We start from the raw sequence: 23,315 nt of genomic DNA on the forward strand, positions 1-23,315 counted from the left end.
CTTTGTGGAGGAAAATTATTTCATGTTCGATGTTGTGCACATATCTTAAATTTCATGGTTCAAGATAATCTTTCTGAGATTAAGAATGTGATTGGTGATGTTCATGAAAATGTCAATTTTTATTAGTTAGAATGAGGTAAGACTTAACTCATTTTCTGACATAATATAGCAGTTACAGTTGCCTGATAAGAAACTTATTCTCGATTATAAAACACATTGGAATTCAACATTCGAGATGTTGTTGACTGCAATCAAATTTAAAAAAATATTTTCAAGGCTCAAAGAACAAAAATCTCATTACACATGCTGTCCAAGTCATGAAGATTGGAAAAAGGTAAACAAAGTTTGTGAGATTTTAAAAGTTTTTAATTCAGCCACTAAAATCATCTCTGAAAGTGATATTTCAATTTTAAACTTATTTCTGAATGAAGTTTATCATGTGAAAGTGTTGTTGGATAAAAGGATGAATGATGAAAATGAATTTATTCAAGCAATATTGCGTGAGATGAAGAGTAAATTTGATAAGTATTTGGGAGAATGTAATTTGTTAATGGCTATAGTAGCTATCTTGGATCCAAGGTGCAAAATGAGGGTGGTTGAGTTTTGCTTTGCTCGAATGTACCCTGATAGAGAAGCAAGAAAAAATATTGCTAGAGTTCGAGATGCTCTTTATGATATTTATGAGGAATATGTTTGTGAGTATCAATTTGGTAATAAGCATAATGCTGAAATTTAAGTGCATGGTTGTGGTATTAATGGTATGAATATGAAAGCTTCTTCTGCTGGTTGGTCTAAATCTGTAAATTATGTACAATCAATTGAAACTGCTCAACCACAACAATCTGATTTATATGTCTACCTAGCTGAGGTTGTTTTATCTGTAAATGAGATTTCATTAAGTTTGATGCTTTGAAATCGTGAAAAGCAAGCACTTTGAAGTACCGTATTTTATCCAAGATAGCTCGAGATATACTTGTTATTCCTATCACTACAGTGGCTTTAAAGGCTACCGTTAGTGCAAGAGGTAGAGTTACTGATACTTATCATGTTTTTTTAGCTCCTGACACAATGCAAGCATTATTTTGTGGAGGAGATTGGTGTCAAAATCTTCATTGAGTGAAGAAAAAAAACAAAGTGAGTCTTTATTATTATTATTTTGTTATTGGGTGACTATCATTGCTTTAATCTAATTTTTAACTATTATTTTTCTTTGCTTTATCTATATAGAAAAAGAAGAAATCAATTGAGATTGCACTCAAAATCCCCTAAAGTAAGGATATCTAATGTCTTTTATACAGGTATGAAATATTATTATTAAATACCTTTAATTTGTCACAACATTACTAAAGAAAAATAGGTGGTAGCTAGTTTGGGTTGAGCTTTTTGCATTATAGTGAACCATAGGTTAACTAATGACAAAAACTCATGTTAAGGCAATTGACAAGACACTGTCCATAATTTTCTGCTTTGATTATAAGGCAATTGACAAAATACAATCCATGTTGATGCTAATGTTAAAAATTTAAAGTTATTGATCATTGTAATAATATCACAATCTTTTTTTTACATGAGTGCTTTTGCTATTATTCTTATTGATTATAATTTATTTGTTATGTAATTATTCTTTTATGTAGGTTTGTTAAAAAATAATATGAGCCCAATGTTCATTTGAAGACATTATATTGTGAAGACATAATATTGTGAAGGCAGCATATGTATTGTTCTTAGTTTGTTGTAACTTATTTGTGGACTTATTTGCTTGGATATTTAATTTCTTTCAATTAGGACTTTAATTTCTAAATTTCATAATGTCTTTTATTTGTGTGTTGTATTTGAATCATTTAATAAGACTTTTATTTGCTTGGATTTGGTTGTTGTGTAAGTTTTTATTATTATTGTTGTTGTTGTTGTTGCTATTATTATTGTTATTATCTTGAAAATATAATATTTATTAGGTTTGATAAAAATTAGTTGTAAAAGATCTCGAGCTCAAGTACAAATAATCGAGCTTTTATCGAGTATAAAAATCAAGCTTATTTTAATATATTAATTGAACTTAATCGAGCAACCTTAAGTAGTTCAATTTCGTTCACGAATCAAGTTCGAACTAAAAAAATGAAACTCGATGGAGTTCGAGCCGAGTATCAAGTTGCAAGTTGGGAGTCAAGCTTGAGCTCGAGCTCAAGCTTTTCATTGTATCGACTTGACTTAGCTCGATTACACCTCTAGTCCCAATAATTTTTATTTCTCAACTTGCGACTCAATTCCAATCATCATTTTTTCCTACTTGTAGTTCAATTCCAACTGTTATTATTTTTTGACTCACAGTTTAGTTTCGATCATTTTTATTTCTCAATTTACGATTCAATCTAGATCACTTCCAGCATTGGAAACCTCTAAAAAAATAAAAATAAATTTTTAAAAAAATAAAATAATAATAATAATAAAATCTTGAATTGTTAACTCTGGACAAAATTATCATCCATGCATTTATCCTTTTCCTATTTTTCAATAATGTACAAAGAAGAGTAATTGTAAACACTTAATTTTGTCTAGATCAATTCGAGTATGTGCGATTTTATGCTTGATTCAAATGCTTTGATTTGAGTCGATTAAAATGTTTTAATTAAATCAAACTCGATTGGATTTTAATTTGGATTAATCATTTTTTATTTTTTTGCATAGGCTAGATCTAATTCAATTTTATTCTATCAATTTTAAATTAAGATATGAAAGCCTAATGAAAATTCAAAATCTAATATTTGATTTTTGAGCCCATGTTCATTGTTTTAAGCCTTAATTTGATTACTTTATGATTAATTTAATTACTTTAATTAATTAAAAACCATAAAAAATCAAAGACCAAAAAACTTAAATAAAAGAGTCAACCAGCCAAAAAAAAAAAAAAAGGCTTTTCAGCTTTCTATTTTTCATTTTGCATTTTACCCCAATTCACCTTTAACCCAATTTTATCAAATTCTCATCACTCTCCCAACCTCTCAAAATCAGCATTATCTCCCAAATTCAGCATTACACAGCCCGAAATGCAACAATATCATTGCTGCAATAAATAACAGTCCAAAGTCAACATTGGAGTTCAACAAGGGGACCAAAAAGAAACCTCAGCACTCGGCCTTCTTCCACCAAGACAACCATCTTGAGCCGAGACTTAGCATAGACCAAGGCACACACACCCAGTCCCAGCCAAGCACCAAAACTGATCATCCTCATCACAATCAACCGAGATTAGATCCCTAAACCACTGGCAATACACCCAACAGAAACCACCACCTAACCTTCAACCGCAGACACCATCAACAAACCCAAAAATAAGTAAGAACAGCCTGTAAAGGACCTAGCACCGTGGCCATACCCACCACCCTCAAATCACCAGCATCATCAAAACACCCAACCATAGACCATTAAATCACTAACAGCCCATCCATCACCACACTGCCAAAAGTTATCACAACCCCTCCACTACCTATTCGACCAAAAATTAATAATAACATTCAACTAGGAACGAATATACATGGAATAAAAATCACCATTTTCGCAGCACCTAAAACTTACACCTTCAGCATACTACCGCCAAGAGCCAATAAACCCATCATCCTTAAGCCAAAGCAAAACCCAGTTATCACAAAAAAAAAAAAAAAAAACCACCACAAGCCTACCAAAAAACCACCCAAAACCTATCATAACCAAAAACAAAATAGAAAAGTTTTGGGCAGGTAGGATATTTGGGGTTTAGGTGAATGTTAGGGTGTGTTAGGCTCGAGTTTGGTGGAGAGAAAGTAGATGTAAAGAAGAGAAGGTCATAAACCACGGTGCCAGTGGCAGCATAAGGTGGGACGGTGGCAGCAACTTGGGCTGGTTCACAACGATGACTTATTTCTCAAATCTGGAACGGTGGAAATGGTAATAAGAAAAAGGGTAATGACATACTAGGATTACAGAAGGATGAAATGGTGGGCTGTGCTATTTTTATGATTGCAAATTCTGGGTTTCAAGCTTAGATCTAGAACTATGGAGGCAAATTTGCAAAAAACGAATGTTGGATTCGCGACAAGAAGGTTGAGGAGAATATGTGATGAAATTTTAGTGGTGAAAAGGCATCGACCGACGGTGACACTGGCTACGGTGGTATACTACCGAAAATTGGGTTGCGGGGGGGCTCTGGTTTTTTGAAAAAAGAAAGATTTTTTTTTAAATGGAAAATGAAATGAAGTTATAAAAAACTTGATATTTATAGTGGTTTAAAAAAAAAAGTCAAACCGACCCGTGTTCAGTGGGTCAACCCGCCAACCAAACCCGACTAACCCACTCATCACAGATCGGATCCATGCCTGACCTAGCTTGGCCCAAGCCCAACGGTACCCTAAACTCCTTTTGGACAAAGCCTAGATCTTTTTTTAGCCCTGGTTCATTAGGTTTAGTTGATGGGCGATTTTAGACTTTATTATTAGAGGCTCAATTAGGTATATTTCTTTCTCTTTTTGTTATTTATTTTATTATGTTTTAATATCTTTATGTTTGTTTACGTTTGTTGACATTGTCCTAAAATTTAAGAAAAATAATGATTGGATTTTATTAAAAATATGTATGAAGGTATATTTTTGAAAGCTAATTGGTGGATGGTTTATAAAATAAAAAATGAATATTGACTAAAAGGTGAAAGAGAGTAATTTTATGGTTAAAAATAATTTTTTTTAGAAAAAACATTTTATGGGAATAAAGATAAAATGATATTTTAAAAAAATAATATGACCTCGAAAACCCCACCTAGATGTTGGGGGGAATTCAAATTATATTTTAAAATTTTAATTCTGTTTAGATGTTAAGAAATTAAAGAATAAAAAAATTTTAATTAAGTTATATTAAATTTGAATTAAAATATAAGGTAACAATTTTCACAAATAAATTATAACAAATAAAATTTATTTCACTTTTAATTTTTAAAAAGTAAATGGTAATAAGAAAATAGGAATAAATATGTATAAAATATTTTGAATTGGTTGCTTTAATTTTTAATTTTCATTTGCATAATTCAATTGCTTCGTGTTGCATTAATATAAAACTGTTAGAAAAAAATAGAAATGCGTAAACCAAATTTGTTTTAAAAGTTTGCCTATATGTTAAAGATAATTGAAGAAATTCGAGTTATCGATAATTCTTATTTTTCTCATAAAAAAAAAAAAAAAACCTTAAAACCATAAGCCCCAAAACCTTGAAACCCTTAAACCAAAACTTTAAAATCATAAACCCTAAAACTTTAAAACTTTAAAGTCAAAACCCTAAAATCCTAAACCTTGAAACCTCGAAACCCCAAAACCCTAAAATTAAAATCTTAAAACCCAAAACCTTAAAACCTTGAAACCCTAAAACAAGACTTTAGATCTTAAAAATCCACCAAGACCCTAAATTTAACCCAAACCTAAATTTGACTCACAACCCCAAATCATTACCAAAAAATCATTTAAACCTTAAAACCTCAACCTAAACCCACAATCAAAACCATCTCAAAATTTTAAGAATACGTATGAAAATCTCACATGAAGTAATTTATTCTCAAATTTCACCTAGAAGATAAGTTATTTAAGAAATTCTATTTCATAAGTTTTTTTTTCATATGAGTCTTGAATCTGCAATAATAATAAGATTAACAAAAAAGTAAAAAAAATATCACTAAAAATGAAATCTTAAATATAAATAGGCTCACCTAAACTTTACTTAGATATTAGAAAGTTCTGGTGGCCTCATTATATCTAAGGAATCAATGTCAAAATTGCATTTATTCATCATGCATAGCATCCATTGACATACATGCATCTATTCATTATTGTTTGTACGCGTTTCACATGTTTATACCTTTATTTATCATTTGTTAGCTAATTGTACCATCATTAGTTTTTTCTTGTTTGATAAAAAACCACTTCTTTCTTGTTTGATAAAAAACCAAGAATCAATCTTTAAATAGTTAAGATTAATAATTGCTTTTATGATAATATTGATATGGATATATATATATAGATATATATATATATATATGTGTGTGTGTGTCATTTGGTTGAATTGTGAAAGACATTTTATATTAGTAGAATATTCCTAAACTATTGAATCATAATATTTTATAATTTCTTACATATACATATATATATATATATATAATTGAACAACAAATCACAATTATTAATTTGGTCATAACCATTTGCTTTTTATTAGTTTTTATTTTTTACAAACTTCAAGTAATTATATATTGCATAAATTTATTGGCTAACAATTATTTCCATATCAACAAAATAAAGTTATTTTTGTAGATAAAAGGGAAATAATGATTTTTTATGTTATGCTTAAAAACATATCATTTTTTAAAATATTATTTATTTTTAATTGTTTTTAACATAATTGATAGAATATTTTTTGTGGGTCAGATATAGTAGTGATCATCATTCTTCTCATACTATCCATTTTAAACAAAGAAAATCAATAATAAAAAAATGTTGCAAAAGGACATTGAGAATATAAGACTACATATTAATTTGTCAATATACAGTAATAAAAGTAAATATGTTATGAATTAACATAAAATAAAAAAAATTAAAGAAATGAATAAAACAAAAATATATAATTCAAAAAGTTAATTATAATCAATTTAAACAAAATTAAAAAAGTAATGGACTAAAGAGAAAGAAATAAATTAACCAAATATATAATATAAAAATATTTAATTAGAACATAAATAAAACATTATATTTGTTTGCAATAACAAAAATATATTTTTATCTAACTTGTTTTGCAACATTCAAATGTTTCATTTTTTTCATATAAAAATGTAAACTCTTATTACTTTAGTATTACATGCTTTCTAATCAATAATTCATTAACTTAGAGTCAACCATCATATAAGTTTGAAATAAATCCTAATACTTGGCCAACTTAAATTTCAGTTTTTTTTTTTTTGCGTAATTATTAATTTCATTATAAACCATACTTTGAGAAGTAATAAAGGTAGAAAATAGACTTACATTTTCATAATTATAATGTGGCTTCCACTTCTTTTTAGCTTTTGCCAATTCCTATTAAAACCAATAAACAATAATTGTCAAATAAAGAAAAAGTTATCTTCTTCAATTTTTAATTATAATAATAATAAATAAAATAATCTTGGCTTGAATGGGATGTTCTCCCATCTGCTCTTTATTTTCATTCTCAAATTCTAATTTCAATAGATGATAATTTATTAAACACACACACATACACATATATATTTGGAACCATGATTAAATTGAAAAAATGATAAATTAAAATTTAATATATTTAAATTTAAAAGTTATGCCAAAATTTCAATTTTTGATAGATTTTGATTTGAATTTAAATGATTATTCAAAAATATTAAATTTAAATAATTTATTAAATAGAATTATTTGGCAACAAATAAAAATTTATTAAGTATATATATTTTGAACTGTAATTAAATTTTTAAAAAAATAAATTATAATTTAATATATTTGAATTCAAAATTTATGTAAAAATTTTAATCTTGGATAGATTTTGATTTAAATTTAAATAATTATCCAAAATATTAAATTTAAAAAATTTATTAAAGATATTTATTTGATAAATAAAATAATATAAGTATTATCCTATATGTCATTAAAAAAAATCATCTACTTAGGCATCCGCATAAGAAAATTTTTTATCATATAACTTTATATATTGTAATATATAATATATATTAGATTAGATGTCTCTTTTACTTTTTGATTTTGATTTTTTGTTATATAATAAACAAACAAATAAATTTTATTCAAATTTTATTAATTTTTAATTATTTATTAACAAATTATTATTTAACATAAAAATAAATTAATATTTTTAATTATTTATTAATTTTATAAATATTAAATAATTTAAATTTTTTATTACATACAATCTTTATTTTAATGCTCGTCATTTTTTCATCTCACTATAATTTATTTTATCATTATTAATTTTAATTTCATTACCATATTAACTAATCTCTTATTCATGACTGCTTTCAATCTCATTAGAGTTGCCTATTCAAATTGTCTTTTTAAGTTGTCACTTGATCAGCTCCTGGTTTCCATGAGCACCTCAATCTCACTAAATGGAAGCTGCAAAAATCCAAGGTTTGAAACTCTGAGAACAATTGATTTTCATTATTGAGCCACTTCTTTTAACACATGTTCTAATAAAATGGGTTAGGATATTTGAGTTACAACTTGGATTGCATCCATTAAATATGGATAGAGTAGAGAGGAAGAATACGGATACTCGAGAGAATAAAGAAAGTAATAGTATTCCTTTCTTTTGGTAAAGGGGACAAGCAATGATTTTATCTTTAACCAAAAACAATGCATAAGAATCAATCACCATTAACGGAATTGTTTCATAGTCAATGTCTCTTTCTGATATTGTACGCATCCTAGCTTCTTAATTTTGTGATCCTTATCTTGCATTAGCAATTTAAGAATCTAGGATTCCTTCCTTTCTCGTTCATTGAGGATCTTTCTTCTGAGATTTTTAACAAATGTACAATATAAGATGAAATGTTTAACATTAATGACAACCATTGAATGCCTCTTAAACAAAAAATGGCTTTAAGCACTGTAGATCTTATTGTCGGCAAACTCATCTCACGCCTAGAAAATGAAGCATCTTCCTTAAGGGGAGTTTCTGATGAAATCGAAGAAATGAAGCTCCTACTACAAAGCATGAGATCCTCTCTCATGGATGCTGATAGAGAAGGGGCAAAGAGTCAGAGACAGAAAGATCGGGTTAAAAACGTACGGGACCTTGCATTTGAAGTTGAAGACACCATTGATGAATTCACTTATCACGTGAACAAGCACCAGCAATGGAGGGGTCACAATTGCAAAAGTTTGTTCCAACGAACTCTTCATTTTCCAGTGGATCTGTTAATGAGGCATAAAGTAGCGGCCAAGTTGCACCGTATTAACAAAAGGATGGAAGGCATTACAAAGAGAAAACTCCTGTTTGGAAATCAACAACAAGAAGAAAGGGGTTCCAGTTATGATCCTGATTGGAAGACAAGATTGAGCGAGGCATCACTTTTCTTTAAAGATGATGATCTTGTGGGAATCAAAAAGGCACAACACGAGCTGTTGGGATGGCTAATGGATGAAGAACCTCGACGGACAGTCATTTCCGTGGTCGGGATGGGTGGCTCCGGAAAGTCTACCCTTGTTGCCAACACTTTCAACAAACAAAGTGTTAAACAACATTTTGATTTCTGTACCTGGATCACTGTCTCACAACAATATGCAATTGAAGAGTTGTTTAGATCCATGGTAAAAGAAGTCTACAAACTGACAAATGAAGAAGTTCCAATGAAGGTGGACACCATGAGCTACAGAGTATTGGTGGAGACACTTGTGCAGTACTTGCAGTCCAGAAGGTATCTTATTGTTTTAGACGATGTGTGGAGCATTCAACTCTGGCAAGAGATCAACATTGCACTTCCGGAAGGTATGCGTGGAAGCAGGGTCATGGTTACAACTCGAAGAGAAGACGTAGCTCCTTTCCAATCTGGGTTTGTAAGCTATATCCACCGAATTCAGCCCTTGAGAAAGGATGAAGCTTGGGATCTTTTTTGTAAGAGAGCCTTTCCAAACGATCTTGGTGGGTGTCCATTACATCTTGATTCATTGGCGAGGAAGCTCGTTGAAAAATGTGAAGGCTTGCCTTTAGCTATTGTGGCTTTAGGCGGTTCGATGTCTTCAAAGAAGTCAATAGCTGAATGGAAGAGGGTTTATGATAACTTGAATTGGGAGCTAAGCAACAACGCTGCACTTGAGTTAGTGAAAACTATCTCGTTGCTTAGTTACCATGATTTGTCTTTTCAGCTCAAGCATTGCTTCTTGTACTGCTCTATGTTTCCAGAAGATTATGCGATTGGTCGAAAGAGACTTATGAGACTTTGGATGGCAGAAGGTTTTGTAGAACATGTTAACGATGTAACACCAGAAGCGGTTGCCGAGAGCTACCTAATGGAGCTCCTTAGCCGAAGTATGCTTCAAGTCACAGCTAGGAATCATATCGGAAGGCCCAAGGCATTTAAAATGCATGATCTTGTGCGAGAGTTTGCACTTACAATATCAAAAGAGGAAAAACTGGTTGCTGTTTCTGATGGGATAAAAGGAGTGGAAGACAATGGAATTCGTCGCCACTCAATTGAAGTAAAGGGTAAAGAAATGAAGCCCGGAAACGGTACATCAAAACTTCGTACCTTAATGATTTTTGTTGTTGATGAAATTTCTAAATCTTCATTCAATACATTGCCATCTGGGTTCAAGTTGTTAAGAGTACTGGATTTAGAAAATGCTCCAATCATTGAGCTACCAAGTGAGTTCGGACATTTATTCAATTTGAGATACGTGAACTTGACAAAAACTCAAGTGAAGGTGCTTCCAAAATCCATAGGCAAACTTTTTAACTTGCAAACATTACTCCTCAGGAATGCCAAGATTAAGATGCTTCCATATGAAATTGTGAAGCTGCAAAATTTGTGGCATCTAAGTGCTTCCTATTTGGTGAATCCTGAAATAGACAAAAGCCTTCAATTTTTTGTGCCTGTACTTTTACCTCCAAATATTTGTTTGATGAAGAGTTTGCAAATTTTATGCGAGGTGATCGCAACGGATACCTTAGTTAAGCAACTTAAAGAAATGACACAATTAACAAGGCTCGGCCTTTATAACTTAAAGGAAGCCGATGAAAAAGACTTGTGCTTCTCCATTGGAAGAATGGAACACCTTCAACACTTAAGGTTGAGTTCAGGTCATGGGGATCCTCTAAAGGTTGATGCTCTTTCATCAGCTCCTCCTTACCTCGAGAAGCTAGTTCTAGCTGGGAAATTGGAAAAGGTGCCACATTGGCTTAACACCCTACTCAGCCTCAAACAGCTAAGCCTACAACGTACTGAACTAAGGGAAGACATACTTTCTCCCATCCAAGCATTGCCTAATTTGGTGTCTCTCGATCTTACAGATAATGCATTTCAAGGAGAGCGCTTATGCTTTGTTGAAGGATTAAAAAAGCTTGAGAATTTAACAATAAGGGGCTGTCCTCAGTTGAATGAGATTGTGATGGAGAAAGGAGTGATGCCTAGTCTTCGACTACTAAGGGCGTTCAGATGCAAAGGGTTGAGGAGATTGCCATATGGTTGGCAACATCTAACCAATTTGAAAGAGGTGCGCTTGTATGAAGTGTCGGATGAGTTGGTAGAAAATATATGCGGAGAAGGAAATGGCAACAGCCCGACAACTCCATACATCTTACTCACTAGAACTGATGATGATGATGAAGCCAAATCCAAGTGGGTGTATAAAATCCTTAGTTAATGTTTCATGTTTATCCAAACCCAAGCGAGGAGTCCTTCCCACTTGTAAGTATACAATGCTCTCTCCTTTTCTTAATTTATGGTGCCTTTCATTTTCCTTTTATACCTGATTCAAACTGTTAAATTCAGGATACTTCCCACTCGTAAGTATGTCATGCTTAGCCCAAGCATCAAACAAAAATCGAATCCCATTCCATGATTCAATGTTGAAATAGTGAAATTTTTTCCATCCTTCACCACGATCATATGAAATTATCTATAGGGGTTACTTTTCTTAATTGTTCCTTCGATTAGCATTTCTTCTGATCACCAATTTTTATCTTGTTTTCTTTTTCTTTGTCGTCCTTTTCCCATTTTTCTAACTTTGCAGTAACTCAGCAAAACAGAAGACATCCATGGCCGGTTTGGTTCAAAGGAAATTCTAGTAATGGAAATGATAGCATTCTCCATGCGTGCTTTTCGTTGGATAGGCTATATTTGTTCAAATAATTGCCAAGCATCGATCATTGATAAAATGATAATCAGGCATCTGTATTGAATGTGACGTCTTAAAAGTGAGTTCAGACAAGTCCTTCCCTTGAATTCCCTTTTGGTTAAAAATGTAAACAATAATGTACATACCGAGCATGTTATGACTCACGAATGATGGTGTATTTGGTGTGCCCGTTTCTATTATGTAGTGTGAATGTTGAATAAACATTTCAACTGTTTAAAGGTTTCTATGTTGGATGCAATCTCTCATGGATAGTTATATTCATTAGTTACATGAATATGAGCTAAATCCGGGGTTCATTACTCTGAATTTCCTGAAACGATAATAAACTTTCAACATATGGACGAGTGTGCAAAATCATTTTGGCAACCATGGTATGACCAGATCTTTGAACTCCGGTCTCATTTTCAAAGTTGTACAAGACCAATGCTCCATTCATGTACTGCAGAAAAATTCTCTCCATTCTTCAGGGTACAGACAACTTGAACAGCTCCTTCGCTGTGTTGACTTCTTCCATGGACTCGAGTACGGTGGTAGATGTGCTCCAATGACATAATCTTTGATCCATGACTCCTAAAAGTTTAAATTGTTTCATGATCCATATCTCAATACTTCCGTCTGAACTGCAAACAGTCGCAGAAAGGCACTGTCCTAGAACCCTCAGGTGATTTATAGTTGCAAATATCTAGACTACCACAATCAGGAAGTGGGATCTCTCTGAAATTTGAAAGATATAGATGCTACTCAAGTAAGATAACTTATTCAAGATGTTAAATTTAAACAACTATTAGCACACGACTATAGCAAAAGAAACACCATTAGCACCACTTGCGATACCATCTCACTTTCAAAAGTGTGCAGCATCAGGAACTAATAGATATTTGGTTACAATATATAAAGATGCTTCAATCCATGTCTATCAAAAATGACTTAAGAACCATAAGCTAAAGTAAAATTATTGCCAAAGCCCAGCCAGATCTTCAACATAGATATATTTCACTAATTGTAATAAGTTCTTTTGTTGAAGTTTACAAGATTCATAGACCAAAGGTAGAATTATTAACCACTTTCAGTTCCCAAATGAAATGAGGTGCTATGATAGGAAATTAGGATACAACCCCAACCTCCAGCATTTTGGCAAGTAACAGCAGCTCTTATCAGACCAAGACCCTTCCCATTTCTGACCCTTCCCATTGGCTCCTAAGGTTTAGAATATTATTACATCATTAACGACAGCCTCCTATAAGAGAATTACAAAAGGCAAATCCTATTCATGTCTCAGATACATCACCCGCATCAACTTTCCCTGAATTCACCAAGCCAAAAGCTGGCTACTTCCTTGACAACAAATAAAGCATCCTTCTGAAGGCACTTTACACAAGCATCCTGAACATGACATTAATTCTGGGACAGATGACATCAAAAAATATCTTTCACATCCTCTAAAATAGGATAAATTCCTTGTTACAGTACTGAAGTACTTTACTCAGCACCAAAGCACCATTGAGTAACTATTCTAAAAGTAATCACAACATGACAAACTGAAAACTGAGACCACTATGCACTTCAAGCTGATAACTTGAAAAGTAAAACTCTGTCTGCAATTCCAACTAAAAAGTTAACTGTAAACAGTCGCTGTTCCCTCAACCTGTCATTTTCCTTACTTAACAACTGGCAAGTGCATTACGTTCCAGGACACCTGGTTAATTAAGGAGAAGGCTTGTATGCAGCCCAAGCTTGAACGATGCACTTTAAAAATAACAGTGCCCTACATCAAACTAACTTTAGAGATCTATTTCACACAATTCACTAAACAGTTTAAAAGAAGCGTGAATAAACAAAGCTAGTAGTTATTACCGATAGATGGTGTTTGAAATACTGCAAGGGCTGTTGTATCATTGACCCAGCGAATAACAACTCCTCAGTCTCTAAAGTCCTCAAAAAGCTTCTCTAGATCTGTTGTCCTAGTGCTTGGTGAAAATTCCACCAAAACAAGAACATGACACGTGCCATATTTAGCTGCATTCAAAATAATTTGTATCCCTAAAAGATTAGCAAGATCTTGAACGACATTATAGAAAAAGTACCATGAGAATCTACTATTAAACTAAAATCTGCCTTCCAATGTGATCAATCAAGGTTTTAGATGTTTAATAGTGTTAAATATTTCAGTTAGAAAGGCATTGTACATCCCATTAGATCAAGGCCTGGGAACAAGCAAATAAACAAAATTTATAGGTTCATTTAAGAAAAGACTGAGCTATCTATCTTCTACATTTAAAAACATTAAACTTGGCCTATCATAATAGGTGCATTCGTGCATATACAGAGCACTTGTGGAAACAAAACCTTGAATTGAGAGACATAAAGGCTTACATTCCATTGTCTTTGCTTCAGGGTTTTTGAACACGTCCTCATTCTCTGTATCTTCGTGAACAGACATCTCAGAGAGCCATTTACCATACAATTTACTTTTTCTATAAGAAAATGTTTCCCTTCCCCGTCTCTTAGGGGCTGTGACTTTGCTATCCTGCAATCAAAGATATGATGCACCGGGCAAGCATTAACTTCACTATCCGCAATTGCCTCACGATCTGTAGAAAAATCCGAATTACGGTTTCGTAACAGGTCATTCATAATCTAATATATGGACACGACAGAAAACCAAAAAAAAAAAAAAGTGATCATTAAAAGGAAAAAAAAATACCATCATCTGAAGATGATTTGGGTGGCTAACCATCATCACCTGATATTCGTAATTCACATCCACAATATTCATAGAGATAAATGCAATAAAATCTTCTAAATGAAAACCCATTACGTTTTCCCATAACTAATCACTCTAATGCACTCTAGAAGCAACGTTTTTATATTAAAGCACCGAAACATTATATTTGCATTCGGAAACGAAAAACAAGTAGCAAAAGCAACAATCAAACAAACGTTAAGCTCAAGAGTTTATATAGAGATGCACCAATTGTCAACGGCTTGTCATTTCCAGCCGAAGAAAGATTAGACAATGTTAAAAAATCCTCCCTCAAATCCTTCTTTGCAAACCCTACATCACTGAAATTTAAAGAACAAAAAAAACGCAGGATATTTGGCCTTAAAATTATTTACATTTCTATTAACAAGAAATTTATAAAAAAAAAAAGAAAAGAAAAAGGGTATCTTGAAGAGTGTGCACGTCGTTTGAGGATGGAAGCGTGAGAGAAAAGTTCGTCGGACTTGAGGGAGAAGCCGATGAAGGAATAGAGAGGCGCTAAGTTTGAGAGGGCAGAGGCTAACCGGAGGTCGTCCAGAGACGACGACGTCGCTTGGAGTTCGGGAAGGAGGTTTTGGAAGAAGGAGATTGCGGCTTGCGTGTCTCCGGCCGTCACCAGATCCTCTACGTCCTCACTCCAATTCACTTCTCCTTTCTCCATTTTCGTTTTCTTTCTTCGGTTGCTCTATGCCTTCCAAATATCAACCAATCTATGCCCTTTTATTCTTCTTAGGCTTCTCTTTCTGAATCCCAGCCCAAATAATTAATTTATAATTTTTAGAAATGGGTTACAAGCCCAAACTCTTTGCTTTCTCTTGATGAAAAAGGCCCATTTTTTTGGGAAAAAAAAAAGAAAAAGGTCCCTTTTTTTAATATTAAGTAAATAAAATTTTAAATTTTATTTAAAAATAAAAATAAGAACAAAATTAATATTACGAATTTTATTTTATTATAATTATACTCATTAAATGTTAAAAATGGATAAATAAAGTCTAATTACCATAATTTTTAAAATAATATTCTCTTAAATATTTATCAACTCATGTAAATAAATCTGAGTAAGAATTTTTATAAATTATATCCTTTAGCTAAAATATTTAATAAAAATGAATATTTTATAATGTCAAGATCTTAATTATAATATAAAAAAGTTGTGATCTTAATTTCATATAATAAATGAACAATTTTTTTTTTTAATAAAGTTTGAGAACTTATTTGATTATTATCCCCAAAAGATAAGATTTTAATCTATAGTAGTACATGACAAAGGACAAGAAATTAACGTTCTGTAATTTGTGAAAGAAAAAAATAACTCTCATAGAAAATTTTATTGACATGAAAAAATAGGGTTACAACTTACAAACTTATTATAATTAATGGGTTTATGATATATTTATATATAGACTTCCAACAAACAGATTTCTCCAAATGAAACATACTCTTAACTAAAATATTTGTAAAACATATTTGTGAAATGGAGTTAAATTTCCGACTAAATTAATGAAACTAAGATTCAAATGAAAAAAAAAAAAAACAGTGATTGTTCGAATAGTATCTATGCTTTAGTGTCCAATAAAAACTCCTTTTCTCCAATCCATTGAACCCTAATCTGACTTAATTTCCCCCAAAAGCTGCTGTTGCAATCAGTTAGTAAAGCAAGGTGTAACCTTATAGTCCAATAAAATTTATACATTTCCTTTTGTAGTTTTAAATTCATAGGTAATCAGAACGAAAAATATTATAAGCATGCATGAAATTTCGTAAACTTTCTTTTAGTTTATTAGGATTTAAATCTTAATTATTGAAAATATTTTATCAATAAATTAGTAATTGTCAATTTTTAAAATTTTTTATCATAATATTTCACATACAAAAAGTCCAAACTCACAACCTCGTTAAAACTATAAATGTAGAAAACTAGAAATTAAAATATATTCAGACAAAAGGGAATAATATTGATTGAATGCACTCGAATAACCAATTTGCATATACATATACAGCAAATCTTTCAAATATCAATTCCAAATGTATTAATATGATATACAATGCTCAACCTTACTCATTCAAGCCAAACATATGTAAGAATATTACCTATATATACTAACTATCTTTCTTTCTACACAGTACATGTAGAGCCAGCATGATATATATAAATAGAAACTGAACTTGGAAAGGTTATTTTCCTGTTCTTCCGCTTTCATTGATGGATGCTTAGGCCTCAGAGTCATGATTTAACTTACCTGAAGTGTTTCAAGAAGGCAAAAGAAGAAATATAAACTGCCCAGCAGCGGATAGAGTTAAAGCGAATGCATTGTGAATTTGAATTCTCTTCAGGCAACAAAATCTGGCAACAATTGCGCAGCAAACTTTTTCCTGTTTTGCATCTCAATATTGCCATAACCGGTGCTCGAATGAGAACTTTGTTGGGTGTTGATCAATTCTAACCTTCTCCCTAGCTGAATGTTCTGGTGCGATAGTAAGTTTTGCTGGTTCCCCGATACTGATAGATTCTCACAATGGGGAAGGCCAAGGGTGAGGGAAACACTGTTTCCATGAAACCTTGGTATCAGCTGCTCAGGATCAAACCTCCCTATCTCTCCCATAGTGCTGCATGTGCCAAATTCACTGCCTTGATTAGCCGTTCCAGTTAAAAATGAGTAACTGTCCTTGGATAGCCTTTCATCACCGAAATTTATGTTGATTTCCCTGGTTTCAACTTGCTTCATTTCCATGTCCATTGAAAGGATGCTACTAGGGGAATTCTGCAAGTCATTAATACTCCTTGGCTTTTTTGGGCTTCTTTGTGCAGCACCATCAAGGTCAGATGATCCAATGAGTTTGAAGGCTGTTTGTGGCAGAAGGGACCCTCCCATGGGAGGTGTAGAGATTGTGGAGTTGGAAAATTCGGTTGGGGAAGTATTCTGATTGATGGATTTGTCAGGCTTGGATAGAGTTTTATTAACTTGATCCATCTTAAGTGACACACTTTCTTGCTGGGCACTGGAGCTAGAGCCTGACTCCTTTTGCTCGCTTTTGTTTGCATTCTCTTCATTGCAATTTCTTTCTTGTTCCTTGACTTCCTCCAAATACATTTCTTCAACCATTGGCTTCCAAAGGCGAACTCGAGCATTTATAAACCAGTTTGACACCTGCGTTTCAAGTTCATTTGTATATCAATACTTTATTTCTTCCCTATGATGAGTAAAGTATATCAATCAAAGAAAGACAGTAAATACATTGAAATGAGAGCACATACCTGGCTTCTAGTAAGCCCTGTTTGTTTAGCAAGCATGTGTTTGTCTGAATCTTTAGGATACCTGCACCCACAAAGTAAAGGAATTTCGAATGAGCCATACATAATCTATGAATGATATCATCGACGAAGAGGATTTCTAGTTCAACTTTTATAGTCAAAGAAGTAAATACGGATGAAGGAAATGCTCGAAAAGCCAAGAACGAAGAATGGAAACAGCTCGTTCAGGTAATCCTCTCTGGGGTCTCCAAGCATTGCGCTGGATCATTCCCAACTGCTGCAGCGCCCGCTGTTGTCGAAGCTGATGATCTACATATCTTGGTCTAGAACCCTCAACTTTAACACCCAAGCAATCCTCTTCTCCTAAACTCTTGTTTGTGGCTTTGATTTGTCCAGATACTGCGTCTTTAAGACAGCGGAATTGCTTTGACATTGTCTTCAAAGCAAGTGCTGTGTACGATTGTGCTGCCCCAAACCCTAACGCCTTCTCGAAAGAAGAAACCACAATTTGAATGTGGTGATAGTACTGCCTGTATCTTTGCTCCACCTTCAAGTTCATAACCAATGGAAAAAAAAAAGGAAAATCAGTAAAAATCTACATAAAAATTTATCCTGATAATTAAAATTAAAATTTATCTTCGATTTCAAAAATATGATGGGAATTGAAACCAATAATCAAATTTCAGAGAAGTTAATAATTAAGAACTTAAAAAGGGCATAAAATAAGCAAACCTCATCAAGCATGCTGACAAGTTTTGCCTTCTTCATCAGGAGCTCCTGTCTTTGTGCTGCGGTGAGCTCAGCTCCACGTTTAGCCGCATTTTCACCAGCACTTGAACCCTCTTCTGTCACAGCAGCCACCGATTCTTTGTTCATCTTTATCTTCTCCTTGGTCCCCTCAGACACGTCAGTTTTTATCCCTTTCCCCACATTAACAACTTCATCAAGAAGCTCTTGGGTTGCTTTCAAGTACTTTGATCCCAAAAAAACACTTTGAACCCCGGGAATCCCATTCCAAACGACGGAAACCGACGATGGCGAATTCCCAGATATCCTCGTATCATCAGCCAGTGATATAGTAGGGACTTGAGGTTGCCCTTGGATATCTGTTTCAGCATTACTTGACCTATAAGGCGCCTGTTGGGATGATAGACTCAGGGACAAACCTTGCCTTGGTGACACCACCGGCCGACGTAACCCCAACTGCGATGCAACATCGTGGGCCCCACCCGAGTTCTCTGCTGCCGACACAACCTGAGGATGGCTACTTCCTGGTGAATTCTGATGATCGATACTTGAGCCCCACAAGTTATAGTGGATACCGGAGAGTATACCATGAAGGGGTGATGATATACGGTGGGGATCATCCGAATTGGCCGGTCCTATCGAAGAAGTCGGTGTTGGGAGTGGGAGACGGAGAAGGTGGTGATGGCTAAGTGCTGGCGCGTGGGGTAAGCTTGTGGGGTTTAACGCGTTGCCGGCGGGGTTTAAGAAGAACATGTTAGTGGCAGCAGCTGGTTGGTGTGTGTCAGAGTAGGGTACGTAGTTGGGGTTCATGAGATAGAGTGTTTGCATCCCATCAGGTGTAGCAGCAGAAGCAGCTTGGAATTCTGAGCTCCCATGAAAGTACGTCGCCATCTTGATTTGAAAGCCCCCCTTCTCCCCCCCCCCCTCCCCCTCAAAAAAAAAAAACTCACTTCTTGCAGTGTACGGAAACTGCGCAAGTTTTTTCTTTAAAAAACGTCCAACAACTTTGTAAAGACTAGAAGTTGGCTTGAAATTAACAATTCAGCCCATTTTGATGTTCAATTCATTGCAATTTGATGAGGACAAGAACCTTGCTTTTCTGGACATGACCTGGAAAAAAGTTAACCCACTGCACATAAGGAGAGAACTTTAGCAATCCTGATCTGATCTTCTGTAACTTGGAAATGAAAAAAAAAAAAAAAGAAAAGAAAACTGAGCTATGTTTCAAGGAAGTGAAGAAGAAAGATGAGAATAGAAAAGAGAAAGATGTAAAATATTGGAGAAAGTTGGTTATATATAGACAGAGAAAGAGAAAGAGAGGGAGAGAGAAACAAACAATTTAAGGTATTGAGATGATAGATTTGCTCATCAAGGGTGACACAAAATTTTAAAACCATCAAAGAAAAAATCAGCTTCTGATAAAGAATGAAATTTAATAAAAAGGGGGGGAAAAGGAACCCATCAGAGGATGTTGCAGAAACAGAAAAAGTACCATATTCCAATCCAATTGAATGGCTAAAAACAGACGAGGCTGCATCTGTCTAAACGTCTATCATGGAAGAAAATCTTTTTAGGCTTTTGGTTATGTAGTTTTGCTGATCTTGTCAGAGTCAAATTCTTTGCTGTTTTCTTCCCTGCAGTTTACAAATATATGATGATAATAACTAAAAGAAAGAGAGATGTGGTTTGAAGACTCTCTTAACTATAAAGAAAAAAAAAATGATTTCCCCTTTATTTCTTCTTTTCTTTCTTGGTTTCTTTTACTCATCTATTTGAATTTAATCACTAAAATTAAAAATTCAACACTCAATTGTCAAATCATTTAGCTTATTTATTGGTTTTTTCCTTTCATGATATAGGCTTTTGCTTGTTTCTCATGAGGGAAATTACAATTTTTTTTGATAAATTGCTTTTGCTTTTTAGGTTAGATTAACATTACTATTGCAGTTAAACAAAGTACATTTAAAAAATGTAATTAAAAATTTTAAGTTTTTAATATTTTTAAAATTTAGATTAAAAAAAGTATGTTTAAAAAGTGCAGTTAAAATTTTTAAATGCTTGGTATTTCTATAAAAAAATTGTAAATAATTGACATGTCTAAAGGATATTCATAAAATAATAAAATATTTAAAAATATATAGATAATAAAATATTTTTTATTTTAAACGTATTTTTTTACTACTGAGCAATTTTTTAATTTGGATTAGCTAACCAAAATTTTAAACTAAAAAACCATAATTTTTTTATTGTTTAACATTAAAATTGAAAAAAAAAAAAAAAAGCAAAAACTATTTTCACCGACAATATACGCTCCTTTCCCTTTTCTCCATCTTATTGCAGTGACTGAGAGTACTCATCTGTTCCAACTTTTTCAAATCATTTGATGCAGGCACGTTTGATAAGGAAGCACATTTAAATTAATGTGTGTGAGAGAGAAGAAAAGGATGTTAAAAAAAAGGAAGAAAGAAAGAAAAAAGTGGGGCAGCTAGCAATAGCCGCATATAAACAATTAGCAGCTGAAAAACATGGAAATGTCCATTTCTACATAGGGGCCTAATAACAGAGACCGGCAGGAGGAGTGAGGGTTAGAGAAGACACTCACCTTTAGGCTTTCTTTTTTTTTTTTAACTTTATTCAAATATCTCTTTGTCTTGTATTTGCTTTTTTTTTTCTTTTTTCTTGTAATTTTTGTGGTTGGAATAGGATGCTAAGAGCATGAAGATACAGAACTTGGAAAACACAATGAAATTCCACTCTCTTTAAAGCACCCACCAATAGCATAAAACCTTTTTCATAAAGGACCATAGAAATTATTAAATATTAATCAAAATAATTTAAAGTGATTCAATCTAAAATAATATGTATTTGAAATGATTTTTTTTTTTAATTTGAATCCAACTCAAAACATCTAATTTTTTCTTAAATCTAACTCGAAATAATTCAGTTATTCAATTCACAGCTTTGTAAGCTGTAATATATAAGGATGATGAAATAAAAGCTTTTTAAAATTAATTTTACGTAGGAAAAAATGCAGTACGAAAGAATGTGCCTTGTCTGATCAAAAAGGCATTGGAGGGCCAGCATTGGGCAATTGAATCAATCATTTACCCTAGCCCTAGCTAGTAAAGAAAAGTACAGTCAAAGTGTTGACTTAGTTATCATTAGATTCAACCAATAAGATGACCAGCTAGCAACCAACTTTGCACCTTTGATAACACTAGAGAATATGGTGGAATTTATTTAGATAGTAAATCACTCCTTTTTTTTTCTTATTTAATATTATATATATTTTATTTTTATATACACCTCAAATTTAAAATTTAATTTTTTACTGCTACCTTTCATTTTGACTTTTTTTATTTTTTTTCTTATTTTTCCTTCATTTGTTGATATCAAACTTTTTAAAAATAAATATTTAAAAAACTTTGAAACTTTTTGAATATTCATTTTCTCAAAACTTTTTAGATATTTATTTTCAATAAATTTTAATTTTTTCAAATATAAGATATATAAAAAGAGTTAAAACTTCTCGAATCTTTATATGCAAGAAGTTTGAAGGTTTTAATTTTTTGGATAGGACAAATTCACCAATAACGACCTCTAATCTTTTGATAATAAGTACCATCTATTCAATAACATTTATAATATTTTTGTAATTTTGATAAATATGCATCTAAAATGAATTGCTAAATATGAAAAGACACTCATATAAATTAGTCGCTATACTATGTGCAATAAAGCGTGATTGACTCATCGCAAATGGTGCCATAAGTACTTACACAAGCACATTTCATAATTAATGATTTTTTTTCAAATGCACATTAATTAGAATTCGATAAATATTACGAATATTATTTATCAAACAATATTTAGTTGAAAGATTAAATGTTTCTATTGTCAGACTTATACATCTCATATGTCGAGTTGATGATATTTTTTAGTGGTTTCATTTTTATATATCTCGATTTTTCTGTTGTTAAGAGTTTATAATTAAATATAATTTTTAAAAAATTTAATGTATTCTTTGAATCAGATTTTCGAGACTTGTATTATTTATTTCCAAGAAAACAATACAAGTCTCATAAAATAAATTTTTGAAAGATATATTTTGTCCTAAGTAATCTATTTTTGAGAATTATGATGCTTTCTTGGAAATTGATTTTCAATAACATAACACAATACTTAAAATTTTATTTTCAAGAAATAAAATATGATTTTTGAGCGTATAAGCTATTAAAGATATTTTTATCATTTATTAAAGGTTAAAATTGACATTTGGTATGTGAGGATTTTTGAAAAAAAATTTTGGAGATACATAAAATAATTTTGATGGTATATTTAGAACACCCGTTAAAGAATGGCTGTTCCATTCTCTATGGAATAGAGTTAACATTTTTTTTTGACAATTATATCCTTGAACATATCTTAGACTTCCAATATTGTCCATGTGTGAGGAAACAGAACATTCACCGCAAACTTTTGCCATGTCATTTTTTATTAATTAATCAATGTCAAAATAGTATTAATTGCATATTATTATATATTTAAATATTATTAAATAATAATATTTATTTGATTTAATAATATTAAAAAATTATTATATTAACTAAATATTCTAAAAATATGATTAAAATTAATTATTTAATATTAGATAATATTAATATTAATTAAT

General features: G+C 32.1%; 2 protein-coding genes and 1 pseudogene across 15 annotated transcripts; 1 reads left to right on the top strand and 2 right to left on the bottom strand.

Moving 5' to 3' along the window:
* The first annotated feature begins 8,415 nt into the window (after positions 1-8,415).
* LOC111301242 (disease resistance protein RPM1 pseudogene) lies at positions 8,416-11,890 on the top strand (annotated as a pseudogene). Its single transcript, XR_016328268.1, has 2 exons — positions 8,416-11,431; positions 11,757-11,890. The product of XR_016328268.1 is annotated as a disease resistance protein RPM1 pseudogene (transcript).
* Positions 11,891-12,159: 269 nt separating this feature from the next.
* Positions 12,160-15,400, bottom strand: LOC111301243 (uncharacterized). Of its 12 annotated transcripts, none has more exons than XM_089744734.1 (6): positions 15,168-15,400; positions 14,854-14,945; positions 14,587-14,625; positions 14,256-14,409; positions 13,737-13,898; positions 12,855-13,647 (listed from the first exon to the last, which is right to left on the bottom strand). In XM_089744734.1, the coding sequence occupies exons 1-3, from the start codon at positions 15,302-15,304 to the stop codon at positions 14,612-14,614; spliced, it is 243 nt and encodes an 80-aa protein (XP_089600860.1). In that variant the 5' UTR covers positions 15,305-15,400; the 3' UTR covers positions 12,855-13,647; positions 13,737-13,898; positions 14,256-14,409; positions 14,587-14,611. The 12 variants fall into 12 exon arrangements, 7 of the variants coding, with proteins under 7 accessions (XP_089600857.1, XP_089600860.1, XP_089600859.1 ...); XM_089744733.1 differs by having other exon boundaries at positions 14,256-14,473; positions 15,168-15,399; XM_089744731.1 differs by lacking the exons at positions 12,855-13,647; positions 14,587-14,625 and adding an exon at positions 12,160-12,596 and having other exon boundaries at positions 14,229-14,473; positions 15,168-15,392.
* A 1,177-nt stretch (positions 15,401-16,577) lies between these two features.
* On the bottom strand, positions 16,578-20,467 carry LOC111301245 (BEL1-like homeodomain protein 1). 2 transcript variants are annotated; one of them, XM_022896781.2, is made up of 5 exons: positions 20,136-20,467; positions 18,629-19,772; positions 18,070-18,443; positions 17,900-17,960; positions 16,578-17,792 (listed from the first exon to the last, which is right to left on the bottom strand). In XM_022896781.2, exons 2-5 carry the CDS (start codon positions 19,532-19,534, stop codon positions 16,974-16,976), a joined length of 2,160 nt encoding a protein of 719 aa, XP_022752516.2. In that variant the 5' UTR covers positions 19,535-19,772; positions 20,136-20,467; the 3' UTR covers positions 16,578-16,973. The 2 variants fall into 2 exon arrangements, with proteins under 2 accessions (XP_022752516.2, XP_022752517.2); XM_022896782.2 differs by having other exon boundaries at positions 18,629-19,753; positions 20,136-20,347.
* Between the last annotated feature and the right edge of the window lie 2,848 nt (positions 20,468-23,315).

Source organism: Durio zibethinus, chromosome 15 (genome assembly GCF_047325235.1).
Source record: "Durio zibethinus cultivar Kanyao isolate XHJ-2024 chromosome 15, ASM4732523v1, whole genome shotgun sequence".
Lineage (NCBI taxonomy): Eukaryota > Viridiplantae > Streptophyta > Magnoliopsida > Malvales > Malvaceae > Durio > Durio zibethinus.

Excerpts from the sequence above, each read along its gene's own strand:
- LOC111301243 (XM_089744731.1), bottom strand. The coding sequence starts at position 15,304 with ATGGAGAAAGGAGAAGTGAATTGGAGTGAGGACGTAGAGGATCTGGTG. Across the intron at positions 14,946-15,167 it reads TCGTCTCTGGACGACCTCCG|TGATGTAGGGTTTGCAAAGA; the intron begins GTTAGCCTCTGC and ends TTTAAATTTCAG. Across the intron at positions 13,899-14,228 it reads TTTATGTCTCTCAATTCAAG|CTAAATATGGCACGTGTCAT; the intron begins GTTTTGTTTCCA and ends TTTTGAATGCAG.
- LOC111301245 (XM_022896781.2), bottom strand. The coding sequence starts at position 19,534 with ATGGCGACGTACTTTCATGGGAGCTCAGAATTCCAAGCTGCTTCTGCT. Across the intron at positions 18,444-18,628 it reads TTGTCAGCATGCTTGATGAG|GTGGAGCAAAGATACAGGCA; the intron begins GTTTGCTTATTT and ends ATGAACTTGAAG. Across the intron at positions 17,961-18,069 it reads TTCGAGCATTTCCTTCATCC|GTATCCTAAAGATTCAGACA; the intron begins GTATTTACTTCT and ends TTGTGGGTGCAG.